The sequence below is a fragment of the Manacus candei genome, unplaced genomic scaffold (genome assembly GCF_025592945.1).
Source record: "Manacus candei isolate 608988 ecotype Guabito, Panama unplaced genomic scaffold, ASM2559294v1 h1tg000150l, whole genome shotgun sequence".
In the NCBI taxonomy this organism is placed as follows: Eukaryota; Metazoa; Chordata; class Aves; order Passeriformes; family Pipridae; genus Manacus; species Manacus candei.
Genome location: NW_026138198.1, coordinates 954082 through 980084, shown reverse-complemented (window position 1 = coordinate 980084; position 26003 = coordinate 954082). Strand labels below are relative to the sequence as shown.

At 44.5% G+C, this 26003-nt stretch overlaps 1 protein-coding gene across 1 annotated transcript in view; it reads right to left on the bottom strand.

The window, feature by feature from the left end:
- The window catches only part of MAP4K5 (mitogen-activated protein kinase kinase kinase kinase 5), a 57495-nt gene that overhangs the window by 8860 nt on the left and 22632 nt on the right, over positions 1-26003 (bottom strand). Inside the window, exons 4-26 of the mRNA XM_051772214.1 lie at positions 17583-17673; positions 16422-16486; positions 15689-15744; positions 14975-15022; positions 14840-14882; positions 13849-13921; positions 12856-12987; positions 12191-12253; positions 11607-11688; positions 10945-11061; positions 10677-10755; positions 10016-10074; positions 9549-9613; positions 6001-6043; positions 5201-5411; positions 4625-4722; positions 4485-4526; positions 3648-3732; positions 3424-3503; positions 1571-1631; positions 728-730; positions 523-637; positions 331-389 (exon numbers count right to left, since the gene is read on the bottom strand). Of these exons, the coding sequence (XP_051628174.1) occupies positions 331-389; positions 523-637; positions 728-730; positions 1571-1631; positions 3424-3503; positions 3648-3732; positions 4485-4526; positions 4625-4722; positions 5201-5411; positions 6001-6043; positions 9549-9613; positions 10016-10074; positions 10677-10755; positions 10945-11061; positions 11607-11688; positions 12191-12253; positions 12856-12987; positions 13849-13921; positions 14840-14882; positions 14975-15022; positions 15689-15744; positions 16422-16486; positions 17583-17673 (1770 nt within the window). The remainder of the gene's footprint in view (positions 1-330; positions 390-522; positions 638-727; positions 731-1570; positions 1632-3423; positions 3504-3647; positions 3733-4484; positions 4527-4624; positions 4723-5200; positions 5412-6000; positions 6044-9548; positions 9614-10015; positions 10075-10676; positions 10756-10944; positions 11062-11606; positions 11689-12190; positions 12254-12855; positions 12988-13848; positions 13922-14839; positions 14883-14974; positions 15023-15688; positions 15745-16421; positions 16487-17582; positions 17674-26003) is intronic.

The window sequence follows — 26003 nt, the reverse complement described above, 5'->3', positions numbered from 1 at the left end:
GCAGCCACAACTCCTCTGGGCAACCTGTGCCAGGGCCTCCCCACCCTCACACCCAAAATTTCCTTCCCAAAATCCCATCTAACCCTGCCCTCTGGCAGTAGGAAGCCATTCCCCCTTGTCCTGTCACTCAGTGCCCTTGTCCCAAGTCCCTCTCCAGCTCTCCTGGAGCCCCTTTAGGCCCTGGAAGGGGCTCTGAGGTCTCTGTGGATCCTTCTCTTCTCCAGGCTGAACAATCCCCAACTCAGCCTTTTTTCTGAACAAAGAACTAAGTTTATTATTCAGACATGCCATGGGCAGGAAAATAAAGAGCAAAGCTGAACATCTGCTCACCTATACAGCATTTGTGGCATCCTTTTGTGTCAGGGATCTTGGTCGTTAAGGCAAACTTCCTGGAATAATAATCACCAAAAAATTCATCAGCAAGAGATGTCAAGGCCCTTCATGCACCAAACTCAAAAGCACCAACAGCATTTATGGTTATTTTCACTTATTAATAACTGTCTATAAGTGAGAGGTTTGTACCTTGGTAATATTTTGTCAGGAAATCTGTGGGTTTGAATATGAGCAGCTAATCCTGTTTTTTTGGCTTGTTCAAACAAAGCTATTAAATTATGGGAGTAGAGTTGGAACGTTTTCCCTGGAAGAGAGAAAAGCACAGTTGACACCAACAGCCACCCCTCCAGGGGAGAACTGCACCATTTAGGAAAATGTAGGTAGGGAAAATTACCTTCTGGAAACATGGAGCACGAGCAGCAGGGAGGCCAAGTCCAAGTATGAAGAAAATAAAAGAAGGTAACAATAATAGTGAATAGAGAATGAATATTGAACTTAGAGCTCATTTCAGTTATGTAAACATTTTTAGAAGGCTGTAATTATACAACAATTGATATCAGGATATTTTCTTTACCTATAAATCAATAGAAATGTTGTTACACAAACCCTGCATGTTTAAAGGCACAGTCCTATAATCAGTCTCCATTCCACAGTGCCTGTTTCCTATTTGGAATATCCTATTCCAGGACAACTGATTGTCCAAGAATCAGTATTTCCAAGCAGCAACATTGCTGGATCAACAGTGCTTCACAGTCACTTCACCTCCTTCAAATTTACACAGATTTTGCTTTAGAATCCCAGGATGGTTTGGTTTGGAAGGGACATTAAAGATCATCCAGTCCCAACTCTCTGCCATGGGCAGGGACACCTTCCACTATCCCAGGTTGCTCCAACCTGGCCTTGGACACTTCCAGGGATCCAGGGGCAGCCACAGCTTCTCTGGGCAACCTGGGCCAGGGCCTCCCCACTCTCACAGCCAGGAATTCCTTCCCAATATTCCACCTAACCCTTCCCTCTGGCAGTGGGAAGCCATTCCCTGTGTCCTGTTCCTCCATCCCTTGTCCCAAGTCCCTCCCCAGCTCTCCTGGAGCCCCTTTAGGCTCTGGAAGGGGCTCTCAGGTCTCCCTGGAGCCTTCTCTTCTCCAGGCTGATCAAACAACATTGTAATGAATCATTTATTTATTTATAATTCCCCTTTATTTATAATTTTAATAATTTCCCCTCTTTTTATACCTACCTGACAAGGACATCAAGGTGTTGTTGATAACATACAGCCAGGTGCATTTTCGGGGAAATAACTGATAAAAGAAAACATTTCCATTAATAGAAACACACAGGAATTTCCAACCATCATTTCTCTGCCTGCTCCACCTCCACCACCATTCCTGCAGGGATCCACACTGGAGAAAGTCCCAGCTTCCCTTTAATTGCCTGGTTTGGACCCTCTGTGTTTTTTTGGGATGTACCTGCCTGGCTATCTGTGTTAAGAGGCTGCTCTGTGCACAGACAGACTGTGGAAGATTGGGACTAAATTTTGTCCCAGTGGGAAGAAGTTACTCACAGGGCAGCTGCTCTGGATTTGAGGAGATTTTAAAGTTAAGAACGAACTCCTGAAAAGGGAATTGTGATAAAAGTGATGGCAAACAATGGCCTTCAGGAGTCCCACAAAAGAAGGGATGAGGATGACAGGAGAAGGGCAGAGGTTTTGTTGTAGAAATTTCTGATAAGAAAAAAAAAAGGACTTCAAATGATTAAGCTGTTTTGAAAAGAAAAAAGCCCCTTCCAGGGCCTAAAGGGGCTCCAGGAGAGCTGGAGAGGGACTTGGGACAAGGGATGGAGGGACAGGACAACCAGGAATGGCTTCCTACTGCCAGAGGGCAGGGTTAGATGGGATATTGGGAAAGAATTTTTGGCTGTGAGGGCAGTGAGGCCCTGGCCCAGGTTGCCCAGAGAAGCTGTGGCTGCCCCTGGATCCCTGGAAATGTCCAAGGCCAGGCTGGATGGGGCTTGGAGCAACCTGGGCTGGTGGGAGGTGTCCCTGCCCATGGCAGGAGGTGGAATGAGATGATCTTCCAAATCCTTTCCAACCCAAACCATTCCATGATTCTGTGATATGATTCCATAACACAGGCTTTGTCCTCTGTGCCACTTCCACAAGCAAAATAAGAAAATATGTGGTAGAAGAATCTCAGAAAGAAAAGGTACAACTGGCTGGACATAAAGTATCTCTCAGCAATTTGCTATTTAATAGAATAGGTCTGGGTCTATTCAGTATTTTCACTGAAAAACTACAAATGGAATAAAAATATACTTCTGGATTTGGGAGATATTAACCTTGGAGAGACAGCCAAGCACTTTGGAGGATACAATTACAATTAGAAGTTGAACAAGCAGTTCAAAATGTGCATTTGGAAGGGAGAAAACGAAATGAATAAATGAAAATGTGGAAACAAGTGGTGTGGCAGAAGCCTCTGGGGTCTGAGGTGGGTCACACCTGAGCTCTGCCAGCTGGGAATGCTCTCATGGAAAAGGAAACTTTCATTTTGGGATGCACTGAATGGTCTCCCTACCCACCACTGGCACAGCCAAAACCTTTCAAGGCGATATAAAAAAGCATGTGGAAGAGCCCAGAGAAGACTGTTAGGTGAAATAAATTAGGAAAGCATATATGGAAAGAGATTCCAAGAACATCCTGCTACTCCTGACCCTAAAGAAGCAAATTTAACCCAATGAATAGATGAAGTGGCTTTGGAAAGGGTCAGAGAGCCCAGGAGAAGTTTACTGGGGATAACAAAAGCAGCTGAAGTGAATGGGTGAGGGCTTTGGTTGCATCCAGAGGAGCTGCAATGTGCCATCTAGTGGGGATGGGGTGGAGGGAGAAAGGCCAGGGAATCAGTTCTCCAAGGAGAAGGAAGATCTGGCAGCAACAATAAATTCAGGTAGGTCGAGGAGCTATTAATTTTCAGACTTCCCTTGCTGGCTTTGATGTGAATCAGTTTAATCCACAGAGCCTTTTCCTTCCAATGCCAAACTTCATTGCTCCATAATATCCCCAAATCTATTCTGTGCGTTCAATCCCCCAAAACTCACCTGTTCCATTGTTGCCTCGTGAAGTTCATTCAAATTCAAAGTATAGATCCCTTCTTCTGTGCCAAAGATGATGTACTGGTCTGAAAAACAGAGAGAAGTGGATTATTTCCTAAGCTCATCACCAGGTTTAAAAGACAAACCTAAAGTAACTTTACAAATTGATTATTTCCCAAGCTTTGGCAACACAACAGGCAGGTTTCGAACACAATCCTAAATAACTTCACCTTTAGTATCTGGATGTATCCACGATGTTGCACAGTTGATCTTCAAAGGACAACCATCAAAGACTTTGGAAAAACATGCTCCCATCTGAAAGACACCAAAACTGAAACCTGAAACGAATTTAGAGTATAAGGAGTTTATTTTCTGGCACCTGGCCACTCAGAGACACCTGCAGACACCACTGCTCTCCCTTGCCACACACAGACTTCCCCTAAAATGCTTGGATGCAAAACACTGGGACCTTCCCCAAAAGCTACAGCCTTCCAAAGCTTTTTGTAGACTTCAAATGCATTAAGAAATGTAAAAAAGGGGTCGAAATTATATCAGCAACTTCAAGTACCTACTGGGTAAGAACAATATACCCTGGAGGGATTGGAAAGCCCTGTGGATGTGGCACTTGGGGACGTGGGTTAGTGGTGGCCTTGGCAGTGCTGGGAATAGTTGGATTCAATCTTAAAGGGCTTTTCCAACCTAAATTATTCTATAATTGTACTTATGAATATTAAATGTTTAAATAAATGGCACAGTGAAGGGAAAACAAGCAGGAATTGAAGCAGTGATGCCCTCCCATCACTACCACCTTTTCCCATTTCTCTTCCTAAGCAGAGATCACGACTCGGGGAGCCAGGGAAGCCTCCAACCCTCCACATCCAGACTGAATAGTGACAGGAAGGTTTTAAAAAGAGGGAACAAATATTGTGTGCTCAGCACAGGAGAAATAACTGGCTGTGAGGTGCAGAAAATCCCCCCAGATGAGCTGGTGCCTTATTCCAGTAAAAGCCTTCTGACACTGGAGAGGGAAGGTTCTGATAACTCCCAGTGCAAACGGGATTTCTTACCAGCACCTTTGGAGTCGGAGGCAAACCATTGATGGCTGGTTTCTGTGGGAAGAAACAAAGATCATAAAACACCTCCCACACACTGACACAAACCCAGCCTGTTGACACAGCCAGATCAGCCCCAGAGCCACAATACCTACAGGGAAATCTCTTTTCTCCTTTTTCCGTGGGAGCTGAGGGATTTGTCCCGATCCTTCCACGTTTTCCTCGATGAGTTTCAGCATCCCATTCCCATTGCCTGCAGAGAAGCCCAGACACCTTTTGTAGCTTATCTGACCCAGTGGAACAGAAAATCTCTTCTCCCCTGTGCCCAGCAGGAGTGGAGAAGTGAGCTCTGACACTTCCATATCCACATCCCAGGTAGCTGAAACCTTCCCAGGACAACTGGCTGCTCTTGTCCGTGCTAAGTTACACACTTTCCATTATCCAAACACTCCCTGGGCCAAATTCCACTGAGAATAAAGCTGTGGCATTCATTGTTTTTCTCCTGTTCCTGCAGGCCACACATTAATGGGATTGGCTGGCTCAGTGTCCTTGTTTTGGGAAGAACATTCCCACCATGTGTCATGGCTCTAATAAGAACCAGCACACAGGGAAAAAGGAAAGCTGCCCCTCATGATCAGTTGTGTTAAAAAATTATCTCTGAAAACAGTTGGCTCTGGAAGCAATTCCTTCTCCAGGATGCCAGTCACCTTCAGGAAAGGTCAGGCATTTACCCAGGTCGCTGTATCTGGCTGTGAGCAATCCAGGGCTGCTGATGCTGCTGGTCATTCCAATGGGGCTGGAATCAGCCTGAGGCCCACAAACTGGGATACTCTGTCTCCTGTGGGCTGGTGGGGCTCTGTTCTGTGAGTCTGGGAAATGTTTTATTGTCTGGCATCTCTCATCATCTGGGAGGTTTTCCTCGGGATAACTGTTTATTCTCGGCTGCAAGAAAGCAGAGGTGATGGTTACTTGGGAAATACAAGGAATTGGGAATGGCACCTGGGAAGCACAAACTTCAGACAAGTTTCATTCAAGTCAGACTTTCTACATTAAAAAAAATATCAGCCTTTGAAAAGTGTGTGAACTTTTGGGCATCACAAAAGCTCTCTGGTGTCCAGTGACAGGACCCAGGGAAGGGCAGGAGCTGTGCCAGGGCAGGTTTAGGTTGGATCTCAGGAAAAGGTTCTTCCCCCAGAGGGTGGTTGGCACTGAACAGGATCCCCAGGGCAGAGGGCACAGCCCCAAGGCTGCCAGAGCTCCAGGAGGGTTTGGACAACGCTCTGAGGGACAGGGTGGGATTGTTGGGGTGTCCTGTGCAGGGCCAGGAGTGGGACTGGGTGATCCTTGGGGGTCCCTTCCAACTCGGCACATTCTATGATTCTATAAAATAAAGACAACTGACAGCAGAATAATTTCAGAGGTGTTCCTCCCCGATGGAAAATCAGAGGCAGAATGCAGAACAGGAGGCCATCCCAGGCTGCCCAAGTTTTAGGGTTTGCTGCTTAAACCCCTTAAATCCCACATCTCTCACCTTGGGAGGCAGCGGAGGTGGCCCCGCTCGCTTTAGGGTCGACCTGCAATGGAAAGGGCAGTTGTTGGTTCAGTTAAACCAAAACCAGAATGAAAACCAGAACTACTTGACAAGACAGACTGGAAATAAGATCAACTAGAGGCAAAGAAGAGGCAGATCAGAGCTTTGCACACACGGGGTTAAACTGGAAGTCCAAGAGCAGGGGAAAAGCACATTAATCTCGTTAGAAGTGTTGGTTTGGGATATGCTCATGTTCTTTCATAAATGTCAATGTTACTTGTTACAGAGCATTCTGTGGGGAAGGAGATTTGGAGTTAGTAAATAAATATACATTCAGAAACTGGATCTCAGGCTAGAGAGGAACTCTGGACAAGGGATGGAGGGACAAGGGGGAATGGATTCCCACTGACAGAGGGCAGGGGTAGATGGGATATTGGGAAAGAATTTTTGGCTGTGAGGGTGGGGAGGCCCTGGCAGAGGTTGCCCAGAGAAGCTGTGGCTGCCCCTGGATCCCTGGAAGTGTCCAAGGCCAGGCTGGATGGGGCTTGGAGCAACCTGGGCTGGTGGAAGGTGTCCCTGCCCATGGCAGGGGGTGGCACTGGATGAGCTTCAAGATCCCTTCCAATCCAAACCATTCTGGAATGCTGGGATTGCAGCTTGCAGCCTTCACTCTGAATCAAACATTTGGGCACCAGAGGAGCTGCACCAGAGGAGCTGCACCAGAGCTCTACAGGATTATCTGCACATCCTGTCCCAGCCAGGCCTGGCTCATGGCTGATGGATTAATCAACATAAAATCTGCTTTAGAGTATCAGGCACTTCCATATGGACTCTGAGATAACTTCAGGAAGGAGAGCAAGGAGGGAAAGCGTGGCTTTGGACATTCCCCTGAGGATCAGGGAAGGAGTGAAGCTTGGAGAGCAGCCAGCCCTCAGTTAATGGTGAGTGGCAAAGCTGCTGCAGCAGTTTGAGGGGAGAGGTTTTGGAGCAAACACAACTGTGCAGGAAGGAGATCCACTCACTCTTCAACATCTTCACTCCCATCGCCAAATTTTGTGAGCAGTCCCCTAAGGTAAAATATTTATACAATTAAGAGCTCTGCTCTAAGGTGCAACTAAACCCATCCCTGATGTCACTGAGTTTCACAACAGCCTTTTCCAAAACAAACATTTCTGTTATTCAGACCTTTTTCCATTCAGTTTGGTCCTTTCCTTCCCCTTACCCCCCAAAAATCACTGGATCTCTCTTCCACACCAGACACCATCAGCTTTCTTTTCCCTACCTGCTATTTTAAATATTATTGACATGTCTGACAACAGTACAACATAAAAGAAGAAAAAAACAACAGAGGAAGTTACTGGGAGACAAATGGAGAAAAGCCTTTTAAAGGGAAGTTTCCATATATATATATATACATATATATATATATACACAAAAGACACAGACTGTTTCCCACCACAGTGGGAATTTTTGTTTCAAAGCTACCCCAGGGACAGCACAAAAAGGAATTGTGACTAGAGGATCAAAGCAGCACTGAAAATATAACCCTGAAACCAACAAAAAAACCTGATAAAATTTTGCAAAATGGCAATTTTCAAGTTGGGTCTTTAAAGGGTGACCACCAAGAAAACCCAGTAAAGTTTGGATTAATGTAAAATTTCCCTGCAAGTCATTTCTGAGGGAAAGCAGCAACTGCCAACAGGAACTATTAAAAAATTTAAAAGAGAAAAAGTCTTTCATTTTGAAAGGTTCTTCTTGCCTGGAGAAGCTGTGGCTGCCCCTTCCCTCTAAGTGTTCCAGGTTGGACAGGGTTTGGAGCAACCTGGGATAGTGGAAGGGGCTGGGATGAAATGGGATTTAAGATTCCTTCCAACCCAAGCCATTCTGGGATTTTATGAAAATCATAAATAAAAAACACCTCCATAGTACAGAAAATTTATACAAAAAAAGGAATTTTAAAATGCCACATTGAGAAAAACAAGGAATAAGTTTGATCAGCAGGTAACACATCCTGGTATTCCTCCTTTCCAGTCAAGTAATTCCTGAGCTGAAGATCAATCACCACTCACTCCATAAAAGCCAAAGGGCATGAAAAGCAAGGACCACCCCCCCCAGCAAACATCCTCTCTGGACATCCCTGGGATTACTCAGAGTTGCTGGGACAGAGGAGTTATGCATTTCCTGTTTATCTTTCCAGCTGGAAGTGGTTTCCAAGTAAGCAGCACGGATTCACCATCCAGAACTGTCCTGCCTGTCCTCCTCCCAACGCTGGATCCGTGTCCATGTACTCATTTATAGCCCTGGAAAGGTTTGCTGTGGCCACAGTTGTTGTGCTTTAACACAGCCTGGCACAGGCAAAGCCACAGGAACAGAATCAAGTCACTGAGTCCCTTTGCCAGGGGGAGCTTCCCTCCCTCCCTCCCTGCTCTCCTCGACCCTGCACATTCCAGCTGTCTGCAGAAAATCCAGGCTTCAGCTCATCAGGGTCACACAAACAACCCCAGAGAGGGAGGAAGGGGAGGAAAACAGTCCCTGGCTTTCCTGGGCAGGGAGAGGCAGAGCCCAGAGCCCCCCAAATGCCTCCTATGATGAGACTGAGAACAAAAAAACAGGTCGAACTTCAAAAGACTCAAATCCTGGCACACTCCACCCCCCCATGAGCTTTCCAGGGGGCTGTAGTGTCAGCTGACAGCTTATGCAAGACTTTATCTGCAAAAAACAAGCCAAAGAAATCCACTGTCTGCTGCTCAGCTCCAAATAAAGATGGGAAACAAGCTCTTTTAGCTGAGAAATTATTTCAGCCCAAACAGCACCCTTCCCTATGCCTGTGCATCACTTGGCATCACTGAACTTCCCCACTCCTCACTGCAAATCCAGGGAGTGCCTTTAAAGGCAGGATCCCCTGCTTTGCAGCAAAAGGAAGGTACATCCATAATAAATTCAATCCCAACTTGGACAGAGTTGTGCTCCTGTACTTCAGACCTGCTTTATCTGGGGGAGATCAGCTATAGCACATCACCCCAAAACACCCCATGAGTGAATTACAGATCCTACTGATCACAGCCCCAGAGCAGGAGGAGCTGTGCAGTTGGCCTGTTGGTAGAACTAAACCTTCAGAGCTGGCCTCTCCTTCCCTTTCTCGAGCTCAGGGCTGTGAACAGGACTTGTCACAGGATGTCACAACCACAGCCACGGCTCAGAAGAGAAGTGTGAGGCCAGAGCAGGATCCTGAACTCAGCCCTTTGCAAGGTCACCAGCTCTGCCTCAGCAAACTGGCTGTGGCTGTGTTATGTCAGAGCCCTGCTCGTGCATTTACACTTCACTTGCCACCTACAAACTTCAAACAAGCTTTCTGTTGGTGCTTAAAAGAGATTAAAACTCATCCTCCAAGAGAACTGACCAGAAGGAAAACTTCACACTGGGTAACATCTCCTTAATTCATGAATATTAAAGTCCATCAGGGCTTATGGTTTGATTTTTCCACCACAATTTCAGTGTAATTTCACATCAAGTGACAGACACAAAAGCTGGTTTTATTCTGTACTTACTTGTTGCTTCCACCATCAACAAAAGGATTCCAGTGTGAAGCAAAGTCACTGCCAGCTGCCACAACCTGGAGATGCAGAAATTGTCATTTTTTAACCCCCCCTTGTCAAACTAAAGTACCTTATCCATCACAAACAAAAAGGCCTGGGAGGTTCCCCAGCCCTGCAGAACGATCCAGAAGCAGTAAAATCAAATTCCAAAGTGAAACAACATTTTACAATCTCTAAAGCAATTTTTCATCATCTTAGACTTCAAAGCAGCAGCTGGAAATGGTGGAATGTCAGGATCAAGTAACAGGAAAGCAAAAATTTATGGTGAAAACTCAGTAAGGATCACTTAGGGAACCTAAAACAGGGAACTTAGGGAACTTAAAAGACATTTTTCCAGCAAGTTGCTTAAGAGCTGAACCATAAAACAGTGAAGACACTGTGATTTTAATAAATTAAGTTAAAAATAAACTTGTCCTTACCATTTCATCCCGAGCTTCCGTTTCTTTCCGAAGAGGGGGCTCAAATTGCAGCTTATCAACTGCAAAACATCACATTTTCATAATTAATACACACAGCATTGCACCAGGGCTCTTTCAGTGCTTACTACAGTGAAATGCATGTTGCAACAGATCTGAGTATTGTGTACACAACATTTAATTTGCCCGTAAAACATCAGCCTTGTTGTCTGAACGCTTAAATCTGCACACACGAAACCCACAAGAAAGCCCAAAGGTAAATACCAAGTCACTGTATGAAGGCACACTCAAATGTAACTATTTTAACCGCGTGCCACTTTTAAATGCATGTGAAAAAGAAAGAAACAGCAAGTCTCCCAGAAGTGTGATGTACGTGATGCAGAGGAGCCACAAAAGACTTTTTTGTCCCAACCTGGAGGAAACCCAATTCTACCCTCAAAATTTCAACTTAACTTAAGTGCATTAATATTAATTTGGGGGTTGAAAAGCTATGACTGAAGATTCACAGGCAGGAAGCTGTTTCTCCTGGGTTTGCTTTCCGAATGGGAAGAGGTTTTGCAGAGCGCACAACAAAAGGACGCCGCCGACGTCCTCCAGAAGGATCCCCCCCACCAAAACCAGACTTCCCCCCCAAAAAAAGGGGCAAAGCCCCCCAGGAACTCACAGTTTATCTCTGAGGCTGTTCTCTCTGCCCTGATGTTCCTGTTGGTGGAGCGGATGGTGTGGCGGATGACGGAGTGAGGCTGGGAATGGGAGAGGGGAGAAGAGTTGGAAACGCTTTGGGATCTCCCACAACAACCAAACACACAAGGAGGAGGAGGAGGAGGAGCAGCTGCTGCGGCCACACGCTGTTCAAGCTGCAATCTCACCTTCCCCAAAGCAAAGCAGGGCATTTCAAGGGGAGTTTTACCTCAAACAGAGGATGTTCTCACCTCAAAATCATCATCGTCGACTTCGCTGTAGTGCGTGTGGTTGTCGGGGTTGTTGACTTTGTCCAGCAGCTCAACTGCCAAAGACCTTGACAGACCAGGCTGCCCCACAAAGCTATGCTGGAACCACAGAAAAGAACAGAAAAGAAGGTTGGAATATGCAATTAACAGGTAACTTTCATTAGAAGACATCAAATGTTACTGATTTTTTTCTGCTTTCTGGAGGCTCAACTGTTATTTTAATAACTCCTTAATGGCTGGACTTTCTGACCCCTCCATAAACACCACACTCTGGGCCACTTGTAAACTGGAAATTAAGCTCTGAGAAGAACAAATAATTACACTTTAACTTCATTTTTTCCTTCAGTTTAGGAAAGCAGAGATCTATGAACAACTAAATTTTTGGGTGACAGGAAGGGCCAATGTCCACACAGGCACAAGGCTGAGACACCCACTTGAAGCACATTTCTGTACTTGTTCCTTCCAAAAACCCTCTACTGAACAAAATCCTGCCACTCCCTTACAGATGACCAACACCTCCCTCTTTTAGATTTCCCCACCCATGTTTTAAAATTAAAGAAAACGGTTCCAGTTGGGTTTCCTATTGATCTGTTGCTCACTTTGAAGCAAGAGATCTCCTCCTGCTGCCACTAAATGTCACTTACAGAGAGGAGTCTGTCTGCTGTTGGCCTCTTCTTTGGATTTTTTGTAAGTGCTATTTTGACAAAATTATGGAATGTTGCTGACCTGAAAAGAAAAATGAGGAGTTATGTTTAATTTTTCAATATTATTGATTTTAAGACGCTTACTAAACAGATCACAAAAGGGTGTGATAAATTAGAAAGCTGTCCAGGTACTTCATCTCAGGTTTGAATAATTACATTTCCAAATTAACAAATTAGGAAAAAACCCATTTGATTCATGGAGCTTGCATGGAAAACATTTTGGCACGGAAAATAAACCAAGCACAGCACCAGGAATTTATCACAGGCTAAAGAAACTACAAAAGGATGAAACCATTCCTATCAGGCAAATGCCCTGATAGGAATTAAGCAGAAAGGATAAAAATGATTTTCCTTCCTAGAACATACAAAGAGCCCTAAAGAAGGGTCTCTCCTTCACTAATGACAAATAGTTTGTTCCCATTATCTACACAATCATAGAGTCACAGAATGGTTTGGGTTGGGAGGGACCTTAGAGATCATCTTGTTCCAACAAAATACTGAACAAAGGAAAGAATTCCACTTACCATTTTGCTTTTTCCTTTAGCTTTGGCGGCTGAAAATTACTTTTTGACATTAGAAACAGAGCCCTGGAGGTAAAAAAAGAATGAGGTTATTATTATATGGTAAAGAAAATAATTAATTACATCCTAGTATCTAAACACTTTAATATTTTATGGTGAGAAACATACTGGTGAAAATGAATTATAGTCTACGCTGTGTTAAAAGACAGATACAGTTGATTTTCTTATCTTTAAATAAAATCTTTTTAGTGCCATAATCCTGCTAAACTTCAGGCTACAGCTTCTCCAGTGGTTTACTATCACTAGTAAATCTGTGCCTGTTCTTAATCAGATTCTTGATCATGGAATCCCATTTCATTCCAACCCCCTGCCATGGGCAGGGACACCTTCCACTAGCCCAGGTGACACTAAAATTTTGAGAATAATTTCATTTCAATTATAATTGAAATTATAATTATTTGTTATAATTTCAATTCTAAATGTAAGATGTTTAGCTCCAGACTGATCCCTCAAAACCAGGCAGGGCTCACGCAGGAGGGAGATGAAGGAATCCCAGCATGAGTTTCCAGCTCTTGAGCTACAGGGAAGGTTAAACTGAATCCCAACAGTTCCTGCTGGGATTGAAGAAGGTCCTGGAGACACAAAAGCCCCCCCTCCAGGTCTCAAACCTCATGGGGTGGAGGTCGAACATGGGTGGCTGGAGCTCTGCCAGCTCGATGGCCGTGATCCCCACGGCCCAGATGTCGCACAGCTGGTTGTACCCCCCGTTCTTCTCCACTGCTGCCACCTCGGGGGCCATCCTGAAAAAACCAAGGGCACCATCACTGCGAGCTCCAGGCCCTCTGAGCACAACCCCCCCACTCCCAGGAGTAGGTCAGGGAAGAGCCCGATGTCCTGGGAAGCACCAGGCCCTCTGAGCACAACCCCCGTTCCCAAGAGTAAGTGAGGGAAGAGCCCGATGTCCTGGGAAGCACAGAGAGGTTTTGGGAAGAACAGGGACAGTCTTGCCTGAGGTCAACACCAGGAATAGAACCAGGCCCATCATTCCTGGTGAAAAGCTTTAATGACCAGATAATCTTCCTGGCCACAGTCCTCCCTTCTCCAACCACAGCAGAACAATTCAAAGCCACTGTCTGGATGAAGCTGTTTGCAGAACAAGAACACACCCCCAGGCTCCTCCACTGCATCCCAGTGATGGCAAAACCCAGCTAAATTTGCATTTATAACCCAGCCCCAGATTTACAATGATCTGTTTGCATATTAAATGCTGCCTTGTGCAGGCATTAATCAGTAGAGATGATTAAGAGATAGTTCAAAAATCTGTTTTTCTGTCTGCACAGAAATCAGGAAGACACTGATTATTTTACTCATTGGAAGTGTAAATAAGAAAGAGAATAAAATAAGTGAGAAACTAAAGAACCATTAGAAAAAAGGGAGAATATTCTGCATTAATAAACTTGGGAAAAACAGCAATCCTGCCTCAACCATCAGGTAGCAACAGATCAGCTCCAATCAGTGCTTCCCAGATTTTTGCCCTCTGGGCATTTTACTCTGAAGAAAGGGAATTTATGCAATTGCTGGGTATATGTGTGGGTATTTTATAATTTTTGGCATAAATACAAAGTCAGCTTTGCATCACAGCAATCAAAGTGGTGTGTTACCAGTAAGGGGTGCCAATAAAGGATTTCCTCTTCGCAATGGTGGCTGTTATTTTTGCTGCTACCCCAAAGTCAGCTGGAAAATAAAAACCATCAGAGACTTAGAAATCTCAGTTTAAGACCCCAATTCTACTGTATATGAAAGAACAATCGTGTTTCTCATCCAAATTAAAAATTCATTAAGGTAAACAGTTAAAGATTAATAATGAGATCATTAATGTCTTCACTGACATGATCAGTTTTCTTTCTACATACAGCTCACTCGTGACCCTGTTCCTCTCCTAGACCATTTTTCCATCTCATAATATCATCCAAAATTAGTGGATATTCAATTTAAGAGGGAAAATGGCATCATGCTTTGGCAAAGGTACCTTTTCTGTGTTCTTTTGGAGGAACTGTGATGGGCAATCTGTTCTCAGCCCTGGACACTGTCTAGGGGCCAATAATACCTTGCCTTCAGAGTTGCAGAACATCAGGAGGTCTTGCAGAGCCAGAGATCATTTAAATCCTTTTTATTTTGATTGTTTTGTAGTTTGAAATCCACAGGATAACTGTGGGAATACCTAACCAGCTCAGTAGGCCAAAGGGAGGTACCAGCGTGTAACCCGAGTTTAATTCATGCAGTGAAATCTCCTATCAGTGCCAAGGTTTCATTCCTACTTTTTTTCCACCTTTAAAAAGCTGCCTTTTCCCAACACAGCATTCCTGGCTCACCACAGGGGTGTAAAGGTGTTGAGCTAATGCACAACCACCCCAGTTCCAACACGGGACACAGCATCCCATGGCAGTTTTCATGGATACACACTCCCTGTCATCACTTCCTATCATCATTTATTGCCCCAAATAATCATGGAATCATTTAGGTTGGAAAAGACCTTTAAACCATCGAGTCCAACCCTCCCCCCAGCACTGCCAAGGCCACCACTGACCCACGTCCCCAAGTGCCACATCCACAGGGCTTTGAAATCCATACTAAAAAATTCCAGCAACTCACCTAATTTGACATCCCCATGGTCTGTCAGGAGAATATTTGCACCCTAGAACACAATAAATAGAAAGTTACAGATCTTTTTTGGGGAATATTTGTCCTGCATTAGAAAGTTGTAAGTGTCTCAAAGTCCCAAGTTACCTTTATGTCTCTGTGCATTTTGCCCTTCATATGCAAATAAGCAAGACCCTGGAAATAAAGAGACACAACAGGTTATTTTGGCATTTGTTAACACACAAAACCAGTCTCATTCAATAAATTTTAATACATATTATATAGTATATATATATTATAATATATATATATATATATATATATTATATATAAAAATATATTTTATTTGGAAGTGGAGACATTTGAGATTTGCAGATAAGGGGCACTCTGGATTCCGTTCCTCATCTCCAACCAACATGTGAAGTCTCACTTAAACCAGTCATGGTATAATATTTTACACAGATATAGGTTTGGGTCTTTTAAATAAACCTTTACTAAAATTCTATTTTTGAAGTCCTGAAGGTTCCTCGAAGAAACAACCTGCCTGCACCTCCTCACCTTGTCTTCCTGCAGTTACCAGAAGTCACAAAAGACAATTTTATTTATCTGGTTGTAGTATTTTCCCTCCACACATCATTAAATTTACTACCACAGGGCAAGCAGGAAGTTCAAAATTTAAGCAAATATTTGCACTACTTTAATAAGAGTATCTTGCTAATTTTTATTTACAGGATGAGAAGTAAGAGGTTACCCCTGGTTAATTGGTCTCTGCTTGATTCCCAACAGTTCTGGGAACTGAAATAATCTTTATCTACTTTCATGGAATAAACACTTCATCATAAACCTGCACAAGCACAGTACCTGTAAAGTTTCTCTGCACACATATGCAATTTGTAACTCTGACAGAGGTCCTGTCACTGAAAATAAAGACAGAAGCGGGTAAGTTTGCAGCACATGTATTTATATTTAATACACAGCACACAAAGAGCATCATGGAGCAGCCAAAAAGTGCCACTGTCCATGCAGAAGTTAAAGCCTGATTTTACAGGATCTGGATTCTACACTGAGCTGAAAAGAGGGGTTTGTTTGCCTGTTTTACAGAAAGGCTTTCTGTAAAAAAAAAAACAACAACCAAACAAACAGCACCATAACAGAAGACAATGCCCACAGTGAGAAGAAAACCTGTTTTCACAGAAATCTAATTATCATTTTACAAGAGACTTCGTAGGACTGGAATATCCTGTGTTCTGAGGAGAGTAAAAATCAAAGTGACTTCTGCTAATATTTTAATATTAGAAATGGCAATGTTGTATTTTAGGGACTATCTGTGGGGCTTAGAATTGTTTTAAAACTATTTGTACCAATGTGGTTGAATATCCAATTCTGCTCCCAAATTACAAGTATTAGCCCAAAATGAGTCACCACATCTGAAAAGTGCTCTCAAAATCTCTCAAATGGTAGCTAAAAATCACTATTCATGCCCCCAAAAAAACCCAGTGCAGTGCCTGGCCATTCCCTGTTAGTTTATTATTTAATTTTCTTCTTTGCTTAAAGCTCCCAGAAGTTAAAAATGCTGAAATAAATGCCAAAGTACCGTGGTAAATATCCTGGAGGGATCCCCCACCGCAGTATTCCATGCATATCCACAGCTTCTCACGGCTGTCAAAGGAAAATAAAAACACAGGCATCAAAAGCTGATTGATTCGGATACAGAACAGAGATAATCACCATTATTTAAATTATTTTCTATTGGTCTTGATCACTCCCTGTTAAAAATACACATTCTGAGGCCTTATCAGCAGTTACACTCTTATTAGTATAACTTCTCACTTTATTAATATAAATTACCGTGTTATTAATATAAATTACCATGTTATCAATATAAATTCTCACCTACTAAAATGAAAATTTTATGCCAGAACCCCCGAGAAGTCTTTAAATATTATCAGATCTAAAAGGTGGTGCTTTAACTCTACAATAACACGGAGCAGAAACACCCAAGGTTTACCTGCTACCAGCAGAATTATATCTAAAAGAATTCATGCTCTCTAAAAGGAGGGTTTAGAGATTCAGCCATTTTATTCCATTTATTGAGTCCATTTGGGATGTACAGATTATTCAAATGCAGCCCTCCAAGATATCTAAAGGCTGCAGAAAAAAAAAGACCAAAAAGCAGGCAAAGTGCTGATTTATATTCCCACAGAGCCAACTGATAAATGGCAGAATTCCACAGAAATGGAAAATATTCCCTGATTTTCTGTATAACAACGTGCAAGCTTGAGGATGCAGCCAGTTGGCACCACCTTGGTTCTGCCTCTGTTACACCAGAACTATGAAAAATGTTATTACCAGCACCTCAAATTGAGTGTTTTGCTCTTAAAAATCCCTGGCTGGGCTTTCATAGCCCAGAAAACTGTAATTAAATAAAATATCCAGAAGCAATTCTGCTCTAGAGAAATATATTGCATGGTTTTATGTTAGAACTGATAAATGTATGGGTAGGGTTGGACGTTGCAAGAGGCTCCAAGGGAAAAGTTTCTCGCTGTTTCCTAAGTGATAAAAATATTCCAACCTTTTGGCCAGCAGAGAAAACAAACTATTAGTCACTTTTGGTTTTTAAAGCCAACTTTAAAAAAAGCCCAAAGGGAATTCAATCTATGGAAGAACATTGAGAGAGGGGGCAAGGATTAAAACCACACTGAGAGTTGTTTAGGGGAGAACCAGGAGCAATGTTGGAATAAAAAGCAGGATTTACCTGAGATAGCTCCCGAAATAGGCGACTATGTTGCAATGTTTGCATTCCTTGACCATATATATTTCTTGCTGTATCAGTGAAAAGTCATCCCCTGAAAAACAGGAAGCAGCCAGGGTTACATCACGCGGGGCTGAACGTTCGGAGAGGTCTGGAGGGATGCACGCAACCCAGGAAAAACAGGGACTGGGCTGGATCGTGGCTAAGCCCTTCTGAGCACGTCAGCCTTTCATCCACCACCCTCTCAGCCTGAATCCTTTATTCCATCCTTTTATGAGGCACAAATATTTCCTGAAGATCAACAGAGAAGGGCTGGCCTGGTGGCCTGAACACGATCCATCAGTTCAGACACGGAGAGCGTTGGGAAAGAAGGAAAGGGATCCCATGGAGGGATGGGAGCACATGAGGAACCTTGGAGCAGCCCCTGTGGAGCCACCAGAGAGTCCCAGTTGGAGCTGATCCAGCTTTACCAGGCCACAGTGCTCACAGCACAAGGGTCCCAACAACAAGAGGAAGGATTGCTGGAACTAATTCCAGAGCCTCCTGCCTGGAACCAGGAAAGCTCACATTCCACAGGCTTGTTATTAAAAAGTGTTTAATTCCCAAACCACTGGGATGGAGCAGATGGCCTGGACACCCACTCAGCTGACTCAGAGCAGGAGCACAGTCTCCCCAGCACGGACTGTGCCTGGTTGTGAGCGTGGTTTGGGATGAGGACACCTACACCAGCACGCTGGTACATCCTAAATATCCTCTGGGGGGAAAAAAAAAATCTACTGAAAAGGAAGTAATAATGTTTCAGGTGCAATTTATAGTTATAACAATATGTTTATATAGATATTAAATGGATAGCAGGGGATGTTCTCACAGAATCTACAGCTCAAACCCCACAGCTCTGCCTCCATATTTTGTACGTTATTACCTTTATTCTTCCTTTGGACAAAGGGGAATGGCTTTAAGCTGAAGGAGGGGAGATTTAGGTGGGATATTGAGAAGGAATTCTTGGCTGGGAGGGTGGGGAGGCCCTGGCACAGGTTGCCCAGAGAAGCTGTGGCTGCCCCTGGATCCCTGGAAGTGTCCAAGGCCAGGCTGGACAGGGCTTGGAGCAACCTGGGCTAGTGGAAGGTGTCCCTGCCCTGGCAGGGGGTGGGACTGGCTGAGCTTTAAGGTCCCTTCCAACCCAACCCATTCCCTGAAAACTGTAACAGCTTGCAAGACACAAAAGACTAGAATTTAACTAAAGATTTTATGTTTTAGATAAAATTCTGCTCCGGACGATGTGGGAGCTGCCATGAAGGAGGAAATTGCTTTAGGTATTTTACTGTTTAAAGTTTCCCAAGGAAAATTCTCTCACACTATTAAAGTCAGGGATGTCCAACCCAGAAAACATGAACTGCTTTGTCCTGTTCCCTTTAATTTAGATGGTTTTGACAAGTCCAAGAGGACTCAAGCACTGCTGTAAACTGAATTCTTCTTGTGTTTATTTAAGTAACAGCATAGCTAATATTTTCTAATAACCCCTTTTAAAATAGATGTTTATATTTGCTGTGCTTTGAAGCAGCTTCCCTGAGCAATGGTGCTGCTGGCAAAAGAAGTGCCAATAACAGAAATGATCAAAACCTTTATGTCTCAGTGATTGCCAGACTTTTATTTAAGAAAACAACCACGAAATATGAAGGTAGAAGGGAACACACTTCCATGAATCCATCCCTGACCCATTTCAGTAAATCCTCAAGGGCTTCTTGAAGTTGAATTATGTGGAGAAACACTTCACTGGGGCAGGAAAACATTAGCAGAAGAGTTTCAAATGTCAAGAGGCTTTTTATAAACATCAGTAGTATTTTTTTAAATAATGAAAAAGAGAAAAGGCAACAGAACTTCTATAAATTTAGCACAGGTTTCACACTGTGCTTGGTTTAGGGGTTACCTTGCAGCTACAACTTTTCCTGAATTCACAAGTCCTGCTTATAAATTATCACTATGAACAAGGGGTTTTTGAGTTTAGAGAATCATGGAATGGTTTGGGTTGGAAAGGACCTTAAAACTCATCCAGTTCCAACCCCCTACCACGGGCAGGGACACCTTCCACTAGTCCAGGTTGCTCCAAGCCCTGTCCAGCCTGGCCTTGGACACTTCCAGGGATCCAGGGGCAGCCACAGCTTCTCTGGGAAACCTGTGCCAGGGCCTCACCACCCTCCCAGGGAAGAATTCCTTCCCAATATCCAATTCCCTCTTGTCCTGTCACTACCTGCCTGTAAAAAAAGTCCCTCTCCCTCCTTTTTATAAACCCCTTTGAGTTTAAATCTGATGGATTCATTCCTCCCATTTCTCCAACAAACTGTTGGAATTCTCACAGGTAACAACTGGGGCATTTTCAAACCACACAAGTATTTTCAAGAAAGTCAAATCGAAGCAGTTTTGAAGGCAAATCCTCTCATCCCACACAGAAAAAAGGTTCTGTCTCTCTTCAACTAACTGTCCATGGGTTCAGAGGATCCAATCCCAAATCCCCATGGCCTCTTCAAATCACAGAATCCTTTGGAAACATCAGAATCCTGGCACATGTGAAAACAAAAAAGCATCCCCGTAACAGCAAAACCTTGCAGGCAGCAGCTGGAATTGCCCATGGATAGCACATGGATCAGGCCTCTGAGTGTGGAGCAACAGCCAAGCCAGTTCTAGAAACCATGACTAATGAGGAAAAATTGAAGGAAACACAGGGATTTGGGCAAGAAAAAGGCTGAGAGTGAAAAGATAACAACCTTCAGGCACACAAAAGGCAGCAGGGAAAGGGGGAGAAGGGATAATCTGTGTCCAGTTTTATAACAGGACACTTAGCAGAGGGCTTAAATTGCCTTAACCTACATTCTCTGTACAGATGAAAAGCTCTTCCTACTGGAATAATATTGCAGCACTGAATGTGAAGGGGTGGGAAGCTGTGAAAATTCTCACAGGTGAAAAAAAAAAAATGAAGAAAACACTGAACAAGAACCGACCAGGATTGACTTGGAATGATCCTGCCTGTAGTGGAGGGAGACAGAAAAGATGATCCCTTGATTTGCAATTAATAAATGAAGAATTCATGCAAGAAATGAGGGTTAACCTACAGAAAAAGGCGGGGAAATAGAATTTGGAAGAGGAAAGGGCTGAATACAGACAGGGGGCTGACAGAGAAGTGGCAAAGAGATGGAAAGAAGAGAACTATCTGTGAGAAAAGTTTGGCTAAAATATGTAGGAAATGATTGTGAAAGATCAGACACAGAGATAGGAGAGAAGATGTATAGTCACTCAAAGGGGACAAGAATGAATACAAAACAAAGGAATTCAGAGTTTCCAGGCAGCTGGAGTATTAATCTTGGCAAGAGACGCTGGAATAGGGTAAAAATGAAATATCCTTGGATAGCAGGGAAAAAACCCAGACAGAACTGGTAGAAAATCCTTCATTGAGAGGGAGACAGCAAGAGAAAAAGAATTAGACCAAAGGTGACAAAACACCCACACAAAGAGCTTTTCATCTGGTTTAGTCATCAATGGCTTGATGCTAAACAGCACAGAATTGGGAAAACGCCGGTTTTGCTGCTCACGTGTTTGCCACTATGGGATGTGCGGCACGCTGAGCAGGAACGTGGAGCAGGGAGCTGCTCGAGGCCCAGGAGCAGCAGTGACTCACTGCAGCCTCTGTTATTATGCAATTTTACCTCTGCAGAGACACAAGGACACAACTCGGCCACACAATGGAATATTCTCCCCGGATCGCGGCCGCTCCGCTCGGCACAACCAGCCGCTTGTTCTCCAGCACAGCTGGCAGGGAGGACCCTGCTGACGCCCACTGTGGGGTGTGAGCAGAGCCCTTCCCACAAGCTAAGCAAGGTAAGGCCTGGGAAATTCAGGATGAATCCGTATTTAAACAGGAGAACATGGAGAAAACTGATGGCACGTCAACAGCAGGGAATTGTTCCACTTGCAGACACGACGTCTCACCTGTGGGACAGGCTGGGAGAGCTGGGGGGGTTCACCTGGAGAAGAGAAGGCTCCAGGGAGACCTGAGAGCCCCTTCCAGGGCCTAAAGGGGCTCCAGGAGAGCTGGAAAGGGACGTTGGACAAGGGCCTGGAGGGACAGAACAAGGGGGAATGGCTTTCCACTGCCAGAGAGGAGTTTTAGGTTAGATATGATGAAGGAGAAGATGAAGGAGAGTAGACTTAGATTGGATATTAGGAAGAAATTCTTGGCTGGGAGGGTGGGGAGGCCCTGGCACAGGATGCCCAGAGAAGCTGTGGCTGCCCCTGGATCCCTGGAAGTGTCCAAGGCTGGGTTGGACAGGGCTTGGAGCAACCTGGGTTAGTGGAAGGTGTCCCTGCCCACGGCAGGGGGTGGGACTGGATGGGCTTTAAGGTCCCTTCCAACCCAAACCATCCTGGGATTCTATGATTCTATGTGGAATTGGAATGTAGATATCCTGCCAAGATTTCCTAGATGGAGAGCACATGTCATTCTTGAGTTGGCACTTGGAATTTTTAATTCTTGGCACTTGGGATTTTTAACACTATAATTAACAGCTGTTATTTAAAAGTGGTATAACTTTTAACAACAGGACCAGGTGGGCACTGCTGTGCAGGACACTGAAGGACACAGAGCAGGGTCACAGCACCACAGCCTCTGCTGGGACCATTCCTCCAACAGTTCTTACTTCAACAACCTGAGTTCCCAAACAAGGGGGAGGAAAACCCATGGGAATGACAACTATTCGTCCCACTCCACACACTCCCCAGCCAGGCAACACCCTCAGGCCACCAGCTCCTCTGTGCTGACTTCCACACATCCCCATGCTCACCAGTTCCCAATCACTCCCTCCAACCCCCCCCTGAACCTCGAGAGGGTTCAGGCTCTGCTGATGAAAAGGATGCCTTTCCCAAAATGCAGGATCCGAGCTGCTTTATCCACACTGCTTTTCACAGGACTCATGGAAACCTGCAGTCCCACAGAAAGAATTTCAATTCCCCAAACTTGAAACTCAGAAACTCGATTCCAAGCAGGAAACAGCTATTTGGAAACAGTGATGTTTCCACCAGCAAATTTTCCTGCTAGGCAAGTAGCTGCCAACTCCTAAGCACTGATGGTCCTCATTATCTCTCCACTGATATAAAATATTCCCGATGGTGACGCTGCCACAGCAGCACGAGCTCCACAGCAAGTGACACACGAGAGTTTGGATGAGTATCCAGCACCAGAACAATTTCCCTGAGGATTTCCTCTTCTGCCCAATCTATATTGCCCAGAGAACCTGTGGCTGCCCCATCCCACTGGAACTGTTCAAGGTCAGGCTGGACAGGGCTTGGAGAAACCTGGGATACTGGAAGGTGTCCCTGCCCATGGCAGTGTCACACTTGGTGTGTGGAAGGCATTGCCTTCCAATTAAAATGTGTGAACTTCCAGCTTCTTTCCTACTCAGTGCACCTCCTTATCCCACCACAACTCCTTCTGTCGACTTCTCCATCCAATAAATTTTGTGTTTTAAGTGAAAAATTAAGTTTTAAGTGATCCTTTAAGTGAAAACTTGAAACTTGAAGTGTGAACCCACCCCCCCTGGATCCACCCATTTCTTAACAATACTGGATTATAAATTCACTCTGAGGATGAAAAGTAAAATTAGCCCATATTTCAACAAGTTAAATGGCATGAAAATTGCTGGGCACTCTAGATCCAAAGACCAGGCTGCCTCTGCTTTGCTCTGTGTCTGCTCCAAAGGCTCCACAGGACATGGCACAACACAACCAGGCCATGTCCAGGCTTTAATGGCTCTGGCACACTTGGAACCTCAGGAATTCATCCCAAGACACGATCCCAAGCTCAACCAGGTCACACAGCCCAAGGCAGAGAAGGTGTGTGTGGTACTGAGAACTTATTTTCATATTTCTTCAGCTCCAGGTGCTGCCAACAACGGTTCAAGCCCAGCAGGATTAGTTTAAATCAGCCTCAGGCTTGCTCTTCTCCACAGCTCGTGTCATCTCTAGGGAATTTATTATATGGAGAAGGAGGCTGCATTGCTTCAGTCCCCTTTTCAGTCCCCAAAACACCCTGGACTGACTTGTGGTCCAGAGGGGCCAGCCCCCCATCCCAGCCTGAACCAGCCCCATGGCCATGTTCCTGTGTGGAATGTGATCTTCCTGATCTAAACCACGGGATACAACACACACATAATGAACCAGACCTGCCTCTGAATTGCTGAGCACAGCACACAACACCTTTGGAACTATTTGTACAGTTCCACCTCCAGCTTAAGATCCAGCCTGAAACAGGCAATTAATTGGCTGCTTTCTGGGATCTCACATGGAAAATGCAAACACTGGACCAAATAAAAACCAGCAATGAGATTTTTCCGCGGCCTTGCAGAAAGTTCAGAGCGAGATTTCCACCAGCCCTCTGAGTGTCAAAGGTCTCTGAGGGCACCATTTATCACCACAGCAGAATTTAAAACAGACATCAGTATATTTTAAACTATTTTATTTATTAAATTTTCCCAGGGAGAAAAGTTCTGTGGCAGAAAACTCCACTGGCAAATAGTTACCTCTTTGTATTGACCCCCCTCTGGATTCATCTGCTAAACCCATAGATGGAAGTGGCTTTAGTGTTTCAGACAGTTTTGGCTTCTCTGCTGCTGAGTACAGTTGGATTAGTTTCTGAAATAGAATTGGCTCCCAAATTATTTGAAGCATTTGTGCTCAGGGAATGCTGGGAAATGTCATTAGCGTGCCATAATACTTTTGTCTAATGCTCTCCAAGTCTATGCCAAAATAAAAAAGGGAAAAACAGTGTCTATTTTGACTCCAGCAGCACAGCTTAAGTACTGTGGGAGCAGATCTCGAGCACTGCCTCGAATTCAAATGAATTAATGACAGCAGACTTTAAGCTGAGTTTATTTCCTTTGTCTGGAGAAGAGGCAAAGGTAATAGCTGATGAAATAAAATACAGATTTATGCTGGGGTCTTGGTAAGTTGGAGTCTCTTTGTCTACTCATTGCCTGCAGTAGATGAGGGAGGAAGAGGAACAACCCCCCTGCCATGTCAGCAATTTTCTGAGTCTCCCCAAATCCTGTCATTTATTGTGTGCAGTTCCTTCAGCTTTCATTCAACACATTCCTCACCTCCTCTGGGGCACTCTCTGCTTCAGAGGCTTTTGTCTTCTGCTCCCAATTCCCCTGTCTATGTGCACTTAATCAAGTGCTGAGTTTGGAGCTCTAACTTTTCCATCTGCTAATTAATTCCCATCCACGAGCCACCTCCTCCTCCACCCCAGAAGATGCTGTACTCACAAGCCTATTTCCCTGGTGACTAAATTAGGAAATTTATTACCAATCTTTTTCTAGCTGTGCCCTGTGGTCTGACAGGAGCTTGTGCCAGTGTTCCAAGGGGCTGCCATGCCCAGGAAACCACCACAGCCACCTCCAACAGCTTCTGACACCAGCCTGCTCCAGGAATTGATGGTGCTCTGCAAGTACAATCCTACAAAACTATTCAAATCCCTTAAAAATTAGTCAGAACACTGAAGTGTGGAGCAGCTGACTATTTATTTCTTTAAAAATCCAGAATATTTTCAACATGTAGACATCTCAGACAACTAAAAAGGAGTAAATAAGTAAACAAATGCTGTGAGCCCTCCTTCAAAACAAACCAAACACCCAACAAGACTCTGCCAAGGGGCTGTGGGTGTACATGCTATGGATGGAGATCAGGTTGGCAGTGTTTAAAAGAAGATGTATTAAAAAAAAACCAAAACAAACCAGAAGAAATCGCTTCCCTGTGAGGTGAGTCAGACCAACATAATTAAACACAAGCCATGGTCATCAGTGCTAATTAAAATGGGGTTCTCAGAGGGGTGACTTTGGGCCAGAGTCTTGAATTTATCTCTTCAGTGCTTGAGCAGCACAAAGCAGAGGTAGGGGCTGCTCAGCCTCCAACAAATCCTGCTCTTCCCTCAGCTTGAACCACAGAGGATTTGGCCTCTGCTTCAGTTCAGTTTTCAAAACAGTTCTTCAAATTCACAACAAAAGCAGATACACTTCGCTGGGAGTAGGTGCAGAGACATTAACACTGGAGGAAGCCTCTCCCTGCCTTAGCAATGGGTTAATATTGTCCTTTTTCTGTCACCAAAGCACTGCTCTGCCCCATCACAGACCTGCTGAGGACAGTGGTTTGCTCCCCCCTCGGCCCCACTGCCCCCAGCTCTGGCCACAGCATTTCCCACAGGGGCTGAGGGATCCCTGCTGTGGTTCCCACTGCATTTCCAGTGCCTAACTAGCCTCATCAATGCAGTCCACTTAATAAACCCAGCCCTGGTTTGCCAAGGGAAGGTGAGCAGCCACAGCCACCCAAAATCAGTGGGTTTCGCTTCTCCCCTTAGTCTCCCCATGTTTCTTCTACCTCTAG